At 51.5% G+C, this 14,056-nt stretch overlaps 1 protein-coding gene across 2 annotated transcripts in view; it reads right to left on the bottom strand.

Annotated features, from left to right (window-relative positions):
* Window positions 1-14,056, bottom strand: part of LOC105490808 (adenosine deaminase RNA specific B2 (inactive)) — a 525,558-nt gene that overhangs the window by 25,827 nt on the left and 485,675 nt on the right. For both annotated transcript variants that reach the window (XM_071070547.1, XM_011756712.2), the window contains exon 7: window positions 9,098-9,266. In XM_071070547.1, the coding sequence (XP_070926648.1) occupies window positions 9,098-9,266 (169 nt within the window). The remainder of the gene's footprint in view (window positions 1-9,097; window positions 9,267-14,056) is intronic.

Raw genomic sequence — 14,056 nt, 5'->3', positions numbered from 1 at the left:
ACGGTTCATTTTCATGGAGAAAGTTTTAATCTGCTCATTTAAAGACACATTGTGATCAATAATCAAGCTCAGGTACTTAAAATTAGAAACCATATCTGAAGGCACATTAGTTCCAGGAGATTTAGATTTTTTATATGCCACTCAACGTTTGATTCTTAGAGACAAAAGCTAAAAGCACCTCTGCGGTTTTCCCCGTTCTTTCAGGAGCCTGGGGTCTGGCTGTTAGTGAGAGCGTAGCCTGGCTCCACAGAGCTGGAAAAACAGGCCGCGTCCACAGGCCTTCAGGACGGGACTGTTAGGCCTGCGGCGTCCCACACAGGGGCACGGTTTGGTCTGCAGGGCGCTCCTCAGCCTTCACTTGTGGATTTGCGGGTCCGTTCTCATTGACCTGGGGGACCACCCACTTGCTGCAGTTCCACCGTCTTCCCAGGGCTCTGGTGGTGGTTGGGTGGGATTTTAGGAATTGAGTTTACTGTGACTGCAGTTCCACTGTCTTCCCAGGGCTCTGGTGGTGGTTGGGTAGGATTTTAGGAATCGAGTTTACTGCGACTGCAGTTCCACCGTCTTCCCAGGGCTCTGGTCGGGTAGGATTTTAGGAATCGAGTTTACTGCGACTGCAGTTCCACCGTCTTCCCAGGGCTCTGGTGGTGGTGGTGGGATTTTAGGAATCGAGTTTACTGTGACTGCAGTTCCACCGTCTTCCCAGGGCTCTGGTTGGGTAGGATTTTAGGAATCGAGTTTACTGCGACTGCAGTTCCACCGTCTTCCCAGGGCTCTGGTTGGGTAGGATTTTAGGAATCGAGTTTACTGCGACTGTGTCTGTTCTCTGATTTCCTGAAGACTGAATGGGTGATTTCTCTCGCCTGCCAGTGCCGGCCCCCTAGGGCTGCTGTGGGATGGCCTGAAACAGGGATGTTCCCCCAGTACTGGAGGCCAGAGTCTGAAAGGCATCTGCAAGGTCGTGCTTCCCCTGGGAGCGTGTGGCTGGTGCCACCCCCCAGGATCCCTGTCCTCCGAGCACCCACTGCCCCTGAGGTCACAGAGGAGGCCAAGGACACCTGGACGCGTCTGTCCCTGGCCCCAGCACTCAGGTGCAGGCAACTGGGCCCCGTACTGGGCTCTGTCCCTGCCTCCTATCCTCTCGCCTTCCTGCTCCCTCAGCCCCTTTGCATCAGCACGAGGCCCTGGGCAGACTGAGATGCCTCAGGGACCTGGGACTCTAGAGCATCCTCTCATGGCCTGGACCCCCAGTGGGCCCGGCTGCACATCAGGCCATTTGCTCGGGGCTGGTCTTAGCGACCAGGCAGCACCCTTGGGCTCTAAGTGGTTACGTAATCATCAAGTCAGTGGTGTCTGTGGAGCCCCTGAGATGTGAGGACACAGTTCTAAGTGCCACAGGGAGGGCCTGATTTGTCATGGGAGACAAGATGGTCACAGGCCCTTGGCCCAGAAGAGGGGCTTCTGAGCAGGGGCTTGGCCTACAGCTTTCTCTGCTGGGGCACCTGGAGCCTGATGAGTGATCAGTGCTGTCAGGGCACCAAGGCAGGCGGAGTGGGGGTTCTGCCCAGCAAACAGGCTCAGAGTATCCTCCTGTGGCTCAGTCGTGGGTTCCCAGAGACCACAGTGGATTTCAGATGCAGCAAGGGGCGTGTGGCCTGCCAACACCCACAGATCCTTCTGAACGGCAGAGAACATTAGGTGTGCATCGCGGGAGGCATGCAGGATGGAGACAAAAGACTCGTTCAGTGATCCCCAGAGCAACGCTGAGGGCGCCTGAGAAAGAATCACAACCCCATCAGCACAGGATGACCTGCCTCGGCCCTTAGGGGTGGGGCGGCTACACCATCACTGTCACCCACAGCAGCACCCATACCCATGCTCACACCTACACCATCACCCACACCCACATCCACACCCACACCATCACCCACACCATCACCCACACCTACACCGTCACCCGTGCCCATACCTACACCATCACCCACACCCACATCCACACCCACACCATCACCCACACCATCACCCACACCTACACCGTCACCCATGCCCATACCTACACCATCACCCACACCCACATCCACACCCACACCATCACCCACACCTACACCGTCACCCACACCCACATCCACACCCACACCATCACCCACACCATCACCCACACCTACACCGTCACCCATGCCCATACCTACACCATCACCCACACCCACATCCACACCCACACCATCACCCACACCTACACCATCACCCATACCCACATCCACACCCACACCATCACCCACACTCATGCCCACACCTACACCGTCAGCTATGCCCACACCTACAGCCTGGTCCACACCCACACTGTCACCCACACCCACACCTACAGCCTCACCCACACCATCACCTACACCCACACAACACTGTCACCCACACCCACATCCATACCTTTCCCCAACTCGAGTGCTCTCCCGTACCCTGGTGCACTGAACGACTGTGGCCACAGGAGGCCAGAAGCCCACACAGAGGACGGAGGGGACATCAGATGATGTGTAAGGAAATGTGAAAAAAGTTTTCTCCACAATGTTTTATGGCTCATTTTAAGCCACTGTAAAAATTTCAAGGTTTCTATCACACACTTTCATATTTTGCTGTAAACCGCTCTTACCACGGACATTGTGAAGTGAAATCTATTATTATTCATGGAATTCCGTACCCAGAAGGTCTGCTGCCACCCAGGAATATTATTACAGGTATTATTGATCTGACAGGTGATGTCTGTGCATGCCTTTTGATCTGCAGGTGGGAAGTAATGTAGCTGTGTTGTTTGTTTAGATATTTTGATACAAAAGATCATTTTTCATTGATATCAAAGGGAAATTGCAAAGAGAATGACCAATTTGTCTGGCGGACGCACTTTCTGTACCTTAATGATATATACAATTCTATCCATTTATTCTCATTTTAATACATGAAAGTCTCACAAAGTCGGAGATCAAAAGCCAGCCAGACATTTATCTCATGGCTGCCCGAACAGAACTGCATCTATTCCCAGAGAAATTTCTAAATGACAAAGCAAATATGACCATGGGTTCCTGGCCTCGTGTGGGATGAGACTCGTGCTCTTGAGGAGAGAAAATCCTTAGGTTTCACTGGTTTCAGCATATCCCTAAAATGTATGAGCAGCACACGTACCTTTGGAGCCCTGGCCGAAGTCAGTGACTGAGCAGAAGATGCATGCTTCACCGCTGTACAGTCGTCTGCCTGGCGCATCAGAGGCCTGCAGTCCTTTCAACTTCCAGGTCCCAGGGCGGCATCAATCACGCCACAGCGATTCCTATTTCACATCGTGGGCATTCGGACAAAAGAGCAGGTTTCCTTCATTCGCGAGCGCAGTGAGCCGTTTCTGGACGCTGACCGCGTGGAGCACTTTGTGCCTCGCGGGGGTGTAAGGAAGCCTGGCAGGCCTCAGGTGGACGGACAGGCTGGCACGGTTGGAAGCAGCCCCTTCCTGCGCTGGGGCCTCCCCATGGTGTAGACGTCTCCTCGGGGTGGGTCTCAGTGGAGCCGTCATAGCCAAGTCAGCCGGCGCTTGAAGACTGCTGCAGCCAGCACCAGGGCAACGTGGAGGCTGCACTCGCCAGCCTGTGCCAGGGAGGCTCCAGGCACTCTCCCTGCCAGCCCACCAAGGTGTTACCAATGGTGCTGTGAGGGGTTCAAAGCCCTTGTCCCCTCCTGCTGTGGCTCAGCCTCCCCTTGCTCCCTTCTCCCTTCCTCCCTCCCTCCCTCCTATCTCTCTATCATCTGTCTTCTATCATCAATCATCCAATCTATAATCTATCTTCTATCATCTATCATCTATCTACCTATCATCTATCACCTATTAGTTGTCTATCATCTAATCTATAATCTATGTATCATCTGTCTGTCATATCTATCCATCTATCTGTCATCTATCGATCTATGTATGCCTGCCATGTGCCATATCATCTATCTGTCATCTATCAATCTATATATGCCTGCTATGTGCTGTATCATCTATCTGTCATCTCTATCCATCTATCTGTCATCTATCGATCTATGTATGCCTGCTATGTGCCCGCACCCACCGTGCCAGACACTGAATGCATGACGTGGAATGAGACAAGGTCCCTGCCTGCCAGAAGCTTAGAGTTTGGTGGGAAGGATTGATTCTAAGGAGGGTGAGGGCCTCCCGGGTTCAGACAGTGGACTTCTAGCAGCCTCAAATATGTTATTTCTGGATGAGACCATAGTATGCTGCTAACAATCAACTCTCAAAAGAAAGAAACCAGGATGTGTGTGTAGCTTTCCAATTTCCATGGTGTAAGCACCATCACTGTGGCCGATTTCAAGGCCCCAGCATGAGGTCACTGAGCAGGTTTGGGCAGCGATGAAGGGGTTTGGAAAACAGCATGATTTTGTGGTATTTCTACCACACAGATACAAGAGGTGTAAATAATTTCAAGACCACAAATAACAGTAAAATAATTTGGAGTGGTGGGTTTTGAGTACTTATTACCTTTGTTTTACTATAACTTATTTAGTTCTAAGTTTATGTAATTTAGTTTTTAATAATGACTTATTTGACAACCAACTTTCAAAACTGCACATCTCATCATGGCCCTCAGGATGAGGCTGGCTCCTGTGCACCCAGCGCCGGTCACAGTGCCTCGTGTGAGGTCATTTCCACGGCCACGTGTGTCCTCCCCCAGCTTCACAGACGGCGACTTCCACCTCCGTGTCCTCAGACTCCACTCTCCACAGAGCCCTGGCCGTCATGAACTCCCTGACTTAGAATATTTCATCCGTATTTGTGTATGAAGGATCTTTTATGTTGAATGTTATTTAAGCCCTAGGTTTAATTTTTGTTTTTGTACAGGATAGAAAGCAGATGAACACATACGTTATCAGATGGTCTCTCTGTACAAATAATGCACGGCCCAGATGCTTATGGTCTGGAATCATTAGCATAACATATGCTTCTGCTCAGAAATGGCAAGTGCGGCGCAATTCTGAAACAGCTCCTGCCTTAGCACGGACATCCTGGTCTATGCTTAGGTCTGATTTTGGCAGATACACAAGTACCTTCTTGCCAAAGGCTGTGTCCCCAGGCCACTGCTTGTGCCTGGCCCAGAGCAGAGGCTCCGAGTGGTGGCACCACTTCTGTCTTCGTCGGGACCACTGTTTCCCCTCCTACCCCTCCTGCTCACCAAAAAGGGCGGTTGACCGAGGGCTCCCGAGGACCACCGAGGGCCACTGAGTGCACCTCACCATGGCAGGTACCCTGCAGCCGAGCAGCCCTGAGTACACCCCACCGTGGCAGGTACCCTGCAGCTGAGCAGCACCGGTGAGCCCTTGGAGGTCAGAACTCAGATGCAGAAGCAGACGGTACCTGGAACCGAATGCCTGCAGGCTCTGTGCAGGGAGCAGCGTGGCGGCAGGAGCTGAGAAGGGAAAGGCGTTGGGGAAGAGGGAGGCAGGCAGAAGGAGCAGCTCAGGGAGCTCATCAGTGAGGGAGGGTGAGTGGAGCAGAGATGAAGAGATGGGATACGCACAGCCAGGGAGGAGGATGAGATGGAGAGGGAGAGACAGAGACAGAGAGAGAGAGAGAGAGAGAGAAAGAGTGACAGAAACAGAGAGATGAGGACAGAGATAAAAAGACAAAGATAAGGAGAGACAGAGACGGGCACACAGAGAGAGACAGAGACAGAGAGACAGAGACAGAGAGACAGAGACGGGCACACAGAGAGAGACAGAGACAGACAGACAAGGACAGAGATGAAGAGACAAAGCAAGAGACAGAGAGACAGAGGGAGAGACATAGAGACAGAGGCAGAGACAGAGGCCGAGAGCAAGAGAAGGAGGGAGAAGAGATGATGGGGACAAGGGGAAGCTAAGTCTAAGACAGGTGAGAACCAGGGACAGAACCAGAAGGTGGGCTGGGCGTCGAGGGGCCTCGGCCAGTGGCTGGGGGCATTTCAAGCTCTGCCTGTGCCCCCACACCCGGGCACCCCTCTGTCTACTGCACTCCCTGTCACCAGACTTGGGAGTGAAGCACTTGTGAATGGAGAGAGAGGACACAACTCTGTTCTAACCCGGCAGGAGCTTAGGATTAATTCCTGGACAAATTCAGGAGTTCTCACTCCAGCCACCCAGAGCCATGGGCGTGACAATTTCCACAAACTTTTATTCTCTTTTCAGAAGGAGTCTAGAATCGCCCCAAATTCCCAGTCACTGAAAACCCCTGGCCGGGAAGCAGTGTGGACCTTTGTTTATCAAGGAGATTTTGTTACAGAGAGAAAACCCTGCCCCTTGAGTGGCCACTGAGTGCCCGGACCTGCTGGCGTCGTGTGGGTTTGCACCCGTGTCCAGCGTCGCGTGGGTTTGCACCTGTACCCAGACCTGCTGGCGTCACATGGGTTTGCACCTGTGTCCAGCGTCGCGTGGGTTTGCACCTGTGCCCCGGACCTGCCAGCATCACGTGGGTTCGCACCTGTGTCCAGCATTGCATGGGCTTGCACCTGTGTCTGGACCTGCTGGTGTTGCATGGGTTTGCACCTGCGTCCAGCGTCACGTGGGTTTGCACCTGTGCCCGGACCTGCCAGGGCCGCGTGGGTTTGCACCCGTGTCCAGCATCGCGTGGGTTTGCACCTGTACCCAGACCTGCCGGCGTTGCGTGGGTTTGCACACGTGTCTAGCATCGCATGGGTTTGCACCTGTGCCCGGACTTTCCGGCATCACATGGGTTTGCACTTGTGTCTGGACCTGCTGGCGTTGCGTGGGTTTGCACCTGTGCCCGGACCTGCTGGCGTCATGTGGGTTTGCATCTGTGTCCAGCGTTGCGTGGGTTTGCACCTGTGTCTGGACCTGCTGGCATTGCGTGGGTTTGCACCTGTGTCCAGCGTCGCGTGGGTTTGCACCTGTGCCTGGACCTGCCGGTGTCACATGGGTTTGCACCTGCGTCCAGCTTCGCGTGGGTTTGCACCTGTGCCCAGACCTGCTGGCATCATGTGGGTTTGCACCTGTGACCGGACCTCCTGGCGTCGTGTGGGTTTGTACCTGTGTCCAGCGTCGCGTGGGTTTGCACCTGTGTTTAGCCCACCGTCTATGGATGTTGAAGATCCCAGGACAGCCAGGTTTCAATTCTATAGATGCTAATTTACTTCATTTTTCTGGGGCACCAGAGAGTAAATTTAGAAACCCAATGCTATCTTAGGGCACCAAGAGAATTTCAGTTGAGGTGAAAATTATTGCTTTTTCTCCGTCATGAATAGATGAAAATATTACAAAGGAGGAAGACATTTTCTTCTGAAAAATGAGCTATTTGTCGACAATGGGCTGTTCCCTATGATGCAGAAACCACGGCCGGCTTTGGTCTGCTGTCATTAGGCCGACCCTGCGGCTCCCCAGCCAGGAGTGCCCAGAGCTGGGAAGGAAAGGGCACCATTTTCCCCAGCTCTCCTACCATTTCCATGAGAAGGCGGAACCACTGCTGTCAGGACTGGGGTTTCATCTGCCTGGGCCCCAGAAGCCAGTCTGTGTGGATCCTGGGGAGCAGAGCTGTAGGGGACTGTAGGGGCTGCGGCAAGTGAGGCGGAGGCAGGTGCAGCGGGGGTCTCCCCTTCCCTCCTGGGCTCTGTGTCCCCTGATGTCACCCCCTTGACCTCCAGCCCCTTGGGTTTTGTGGACAGGCCAGGGCCCAGCGCTCGGGGTTAGGATGGGTAAATAGTCTTCCTACTATCTGTTGGGCACATGGCAGGTGCCCGTCCCGTGCAGGCACTGGAGACACAGCCCACCCCAATGGGGCGTCTGTCTGTTCGGGGTGGCTGCGTTTTGATTAGGATTTTATGGGGGCTGGCTGGGCCCACCCTCTCCCTTCTCTCCCCAGGTCCTGCTGTGGCAGTCGAGAGCCCAGGACCCCGTGGGCACAAGAGCCTCCATGCAAGCCTCGGGGGTGATGCGCTGGGTCCTCCTCGGGCCTTGGGCTTCCTGCCCCTCCCCACTCAGCCTCCTTCCTGCACATCCTGGGGACCAACCTTTGCATCCCTGCCTGGCTCCACCACAAAACGTCCTTACAGAGGGTCTCAGAGTCACAGCCTCGTTGGGAGTTAGGGGTGGTGCCCAGAGACCACATTTGCGCCAAGTGCGCTGTTTCCACTCCAGCTTCAGATGACAGAGGAACAGGATGACCAGAGTGTCCAAGGGCGTTCTGGGTCACTCAACCCAGACTTCCTGTGACCATGCTGTTATTAGTTTTTTTTTTTTTTTTAAATCAGGCTTGCGGGGAGTTCATGGCTCTTTAGGGAAACTCATGCTATCCCCACACCTGTGACCCTTATTTTCCAAACCAAAGTTACAGAAATGTCCTGCAGTGGGGATGGCACTCTCGGGGCATTAGGCCAATGTTGGGGAGGCCTCAGGGCCTCAGAACAATGTGGGGGAGGTCTCAGGGCATCAGACCAAGGTCAAGGAGGTCTCCAGGCATCAGGCCGAGGTAGGGAGAGGTCTCAACGCGTCAGACCAAGGTTCAGGGAGGCGCTCGGGGCGTGGCAGCGACTGGAGGTGCTGGGAGGGAGGCGGGTGCCCATTCTGCACCTTCCTGCTCCTCTGCACAGAGCTCAGCGGAGGCACCTCATCCGGAGACCTCCACACGGAGGCTTTGAAAACTCCTTCCAAGAAGACAATGGCTCTGGGTGGTGGGGGAGAGGTGTTCCAGCAGCTGACCTCAAGGCCTGTGGCTGTCCCTGGATGATTTTGTCAGGTTTTGGTGGAAAGCGCAGCGGGCAGGGGAGGCCCTGGCTTCTCATTAGCCTATGGCCACCCTGACTGGCCAGCAGCTCAGGCCAGGCTGTGTTTGCCCCATGCAGCGGCAGTCTGGGGTGGCCGGGCCTTGCTCACTCAGGGACTCGGGGTGCCTTGGCCTCAGGGTGTGGGACTGAACACGCGGAATGGCTGTGGAGTTTCACGACTCAGGCACAGGGCCCTGACCTCATGTGCCCAACATCTCTGACCCCACCAGAAGTGGTACGCAGGGAGCCTGGGGCTTGGCGCTCCCCACTGGCCGCAGCCAACGTCCACAAGAGGAAGCTGTGGGCCTCACCTGGCAATCTTGTCCGTGCAGGACATGGTGACCAGCTGCTCCCCCAGCAGGACGCCGTCCCAGGTCTGCACTGCACTGGGGCCACGCACGGGGACTGTCCCTTCCCCGGACTCGATCTTGGTGCGCAGGTGCCCGCGGAACTTCCTGACGAGGTGTTTGCTGCTGTGCACTAGGAGAGAAGAGGACGGGGAGGGGTGAGAAGAGGGAAGCCGCCTTGGTTTTGGGAGGTGGGAGAGGAGGAAGGACTGCAACAGAGGTCCAAGGGCCCCTCGCCATGGCCGGGCATTTGGGATGAGGAAGGGGCGTCACAAGTTAGCGCTGTGTGGGGGTGGGCTCCAGAGACACACCATCCCGCCTGGGCTGGGCCAACTTCCCAGTCAAGGGTCAGGGAGTAAAAACCCAGGCTTCATGAGCCAGACTCTCTTTTCACCAACACCTGCCTCTGCTGCGTAAACGCAGCCACGGCCTGGACCGTGCTCAGGCTAGTGAGGGGCCACTGCGTCCTCAATGCTTCATTTTCCTTCGTGGACTTGAATACGCAGTTGGATGTGTCCTTTTCAGGTGTCGTGAAATATCATTTTTCTCACTTTTCAGCCATTAAAAATGTAAATATTTATGCTTAGCTGGAGGGCTGTGCAGAAGTAGGCGGTGAGTGGGACTCAGCTCTTGCCCTGGTCCAGGTGTCAATCCCGGCTCCATGGTAAGCTGGCTGTGTAACCCTGGGAATGTGTCTCAAAGTCACTGTGACCCAGTGACTTCCTCTAACGACAGGGGTAGAGCAGTGCTTGCTGCCCAGGCTGGGAGGAGTCAGCGAGGTGGCTGCTGTGAAGGTGCTGGGGTCGCCTGGGCACCTCCGCTCTCACTGTGTCCTCTAATTACCAAGGGTCTCCGTGGGTAGGAGTCCCATGAGGCCCAGAAGCGACAGAGCCTCTGGTGGGTCTCCGTGGGCCCCTCAGGTGTTCTGTGTTCTCCTTTCCAGGGTCCCCTTGACACCCACCGCCCCCCCCATACCACATTCCCCATAATTACCTGGAGAACTAGCATGAGCAAGAGGAAGCTTAAATTTATATTTTTCTTTCTTTGAAAAAATTTTGTATGTTTTTGTTTTGTTTTGTTTGAGATGGAGTCTCACTCTGTTACCCAGGCTGGAGTGCAGTGGCGCAACCTCGGCTCACTGCAACCTCCACCTCCCAGGTTCAAGAGATTCTCCTGCCTCAGCCTCCTGAGTAGCTGGGACTACAGGCGTGCGCCACCACGCCCGGCTAATTTTTGTATTTTCAGTAGAGACGGGGTTTCACCATGTTGGCCAGGCTGGTCTCGAACTCCTGACCTCATGATCCGCCTGCCTCAGCCTCCCAAAGTGCTGCGCTTACAGGCCCGAGCCACTGAACCCAGCCAAAATTTTGTACGTTAAATCTGGATTGTATTGTAATATGGAAATGACCTACTGCTTTGCATTTGAATTATATATAAAATAGTATAGTGATTCTATCATTTATATACGTATGATGACATAAGTGAATATTAAATACTTTCTTTAGAAAGTTCCTATTGAAGTTTCAGAAGCTGTGGAAATGGAATTTCCCCCTCACTTTCCCCAGTGACAGTGCTTGATATGGCTGGGATCTGTGTCCCCGCCGAAATCCATATTGACATGTAATCCCCAGTGTCGGAGGCGGAACTTGGTGGGAGACGATTGGATCATGGGGCGGATTTCTCATGCCCGGTTTAGTACCGTCCCCTTGGTGCTGTCCTCGTGGCAGTGAATGGTTCTCATGAGATCTGGTCATTTAAAAGTGTGTGGCATCTCCCCTCCGGCTCTCTCTTGCTCCTACTCTGGCCATGTCACCTTTCACCATGATTGTGAGCTTCCTGAGGCCTCCCCAGAAGCCAGGCAGAAGCCATGCTTCCTGTACAGCCTGTGGAACCTTGAGCCAATTAAACCTCTTTTCTTTATAAATTACCCAGTCTCAGGTGTTTCTCTAGAGCAATGTGAGAATGGACTAATACAGTGCTGAATGGTAACTAATGCTTGGGTTTATATAGGAACTTTCTCCTACAGATCCCAAGTAATTTCCAGTGTCTTTTCTAATTGTCTCTAAGAGCTGACATTATTTCACTATACATTCATAGTACCTAACGCTATGCATTGGGAAGAAAGATCACTGCATTCTTTGGAGAAAAGACCTTTTGAGAGGCTTCAGATGGCTTTTCACTTTGTAACCAACTAGATACTTGATGAGATAAAATTTGGACCCGTCTTTGAGTCATTCATGGAAAAAAGAGCCAAGGAGAGGTATTGAGCCTGGGCAGGCACAGCAAATAAATGCCCAGCCCTTCCCCAGATAAAGCACAAATCTCTTCTTTGCAGCTTTAAAGGTGATGGTGATGATAATGATGGTGGTGATGGTGATGGTGATAATGGAGGTGATGGTGATGGTGAAGATGATGGTGGTGTGGAGGTGGTGATAGGATGGTGATGTTGGTGATGGTGATGATGGTGAAGATAATGATGACAATGGTGATGATGATGGTGATGGTAATGATGGTGGTGGTGATGATGGTGATGGTGGTGGTGATGATGGTGATGGTGGTGATGATGGTGATGGAGATGGAGATGGTGATAATGAAGGTGATGATGATGAGGGTGAAGATGATGGCGATGATGATGTTGATGATGGTAATGAGGGTGATGGTGATGACGGTGGTGACGATGAGGGTGGTGATGATGGTGGTGGTGGTGGTGAGGGTGATGGTGATGATGGTGGTGGTGATGGTGATGATTGTGGTGATGATGGTGATGGTGATGATGGTGATGGTGGTGGTGATGATGGTGGTGATGGTGGTGGTGATGATGGTGGTGATGATGGTGGTGGTGATGATGGTGATGATGAGGGTGATGGTGATGATGGTGATGATGGTGGTGGTGATGATAAATTGAACATAAAATAGTTTGTATGACTCAAAACACTTCGTTCTTTATGAACATCAACTTTCTGTGGAAGGCAACATTGAAAGCATGGAGGAGCCATCACACTTAACAGTTTCCACAACATTATCACAATATTAAGGACTTTACTCTTCCATTTGGGGGATATTTTCTCAGGGAATGTGGTTGTTGCTGTCCCTCTATTTCTGTTAATTATAGTATCCTTATATTCTCCCAATGTTTCAACTATTGTGGTCTTTTTCGAGATCTTGAAAGTTGCCTATTATATTGTAAGACTTTTCTAAATTCTTACCAGTTGCTACTGCACAACTAACTTTCCATGAAGTAGACTTGATAGCTTGTTAATGCCATGACAACAGGGAGGCCCGGCTTTAATTAACAACTAGTTCCTAGGAGTTAACCCAAAGCTTTCAGGTTAGACTAATTTTGCCTGAAGAGCCAGGTGCATGAGATGCTCCTGAGTGTTTATTTTTGGAGGTGTTCAGTCTTGGGCTGCCTTCTCCACAGGCTCCCTGATAAGTGAGCAGCCCTAGGGTGACCTGAATGTCGGTGATCCTGCAGAGCCCATTTCCTCTGGCTCTTTCCTGGCTAATTGTGAGAGGTGGGAAGGAGTTGAAGATGCCACTTAAGGCTGAACAAAATGCGAATCCAACCAGCAATTGCAGGGAGCTGGCCCTAAATGATCTGTAGTGGATTTAGAGTGTGCCCGAGACAGTGAAAGCGTAGAACCTCAAACTCCTGACTGCTGTGTCTACATAGATGCTCCCAAATACATTCAAACATTCTGGTCCAATTCTGACAGTCCAAGTCATCAGACTCTTCATTACGGTGTTTATTAACCTGTATAAAACCCTAGATAAAATGCTTATCTTTTGAGGTCAATATCAAGGTAAATAAGGATAGTTTTTAGATCCTCATTTCTAAATGAGGATATGCTTTAGAAAATTGTTCCAGTGAATATTTTATTTTTAGGGGAGAATCAAAAGGAGTTGGAGACAAACAACAAGAAGCTTGTCCTCTAGGGAGCTAAAGATTTATCTAAAATGTGATGCATGGTTGCTACAATCACAAGGGGGAGAGAGAGCACCAAAAATGAAACAAACCACAGGCATGAGAAAAGAAGAAAATATTTTTAAACACCAATAAATTTTAGATTTTCAAACTGTCTTCAAAAGGCATATCCCAGAAAGTCTACCTGTGAAGCAACCCGGTATTCATTGTAATAAAAATAATATCCACAGTAGTTACCATGTGGCCATGTGGGTACACTTTGCTTTACTTGATTGATGATGATGATGATAGTGATGATGCTGGATTATAAGGCCATTAAAATTCATTATCCTACAATGCACGGATATTATCATATTTTGCATATTTCTGTAACTCAATAGGAAAATCTGAAGACAGGAATTTAAGGAACTGTATTTTATATTCCCTGACTTCCTATGGGATTTTGATTAAATCTCTTGAACTACCTTTCTAATCGTTGAATGGAATTGGCTTAGAACAAACATACTGGGCTCTTAGCATGAACTTGTAGGTAAATATATGACATAATCTATTTTTCTTGGCATTTTCTGGACATAGACTGGAGAATTTAAGCTGCTAAGTTCTCGGAAAATGGCCGTAAGAACTGAGTTTACCAGGTTATTTAAAAACCATGCCAAGAAAGAAGAATTTGCAGGCAGGTCATTGGTGGGTTGGGAGGAGAGGAGCTGCTCATCCACAGTGAAGTACTGAGATCCTCATCTTCTGTTCCATCTGTGCTCTTTCAGGTCTGAGTTCTATCCCAGGCCTCCCAGAGCCACTAAGGGACCCGTTGCCCTCTGTGAGTCTGCACTGACAGCAGTCATCAGAGCCCTGACTCTAACATAGACACACACAGCATGTTCTCCTGGCTGTGGGAATAAATGTTTTTCAGGCACTTGTCCCTACCTTAACTGACCTGGCCCTTCTAGGTCCAAGGAAAGCTACAGATGTAGCAGTTTTGAGTCATCTGAGATGAACAG

Source organism: Macaca nemestrina, chromosome 9 (assembly GCF_043159975.1).
Source record: "Macaca nemestrina isolate mMacNem1 chromosome 9, mMacNem.hap1, whole genome shotgun sequence".
NCBI lineage: Eukaryota > Metazoa > Chordata > Mammalia > Primates > Cercopithecidae > Macaca > Macaca nemestrina.
This window is presented reverse-complemented; position numbering and strand designations above follow the sequence as displayed.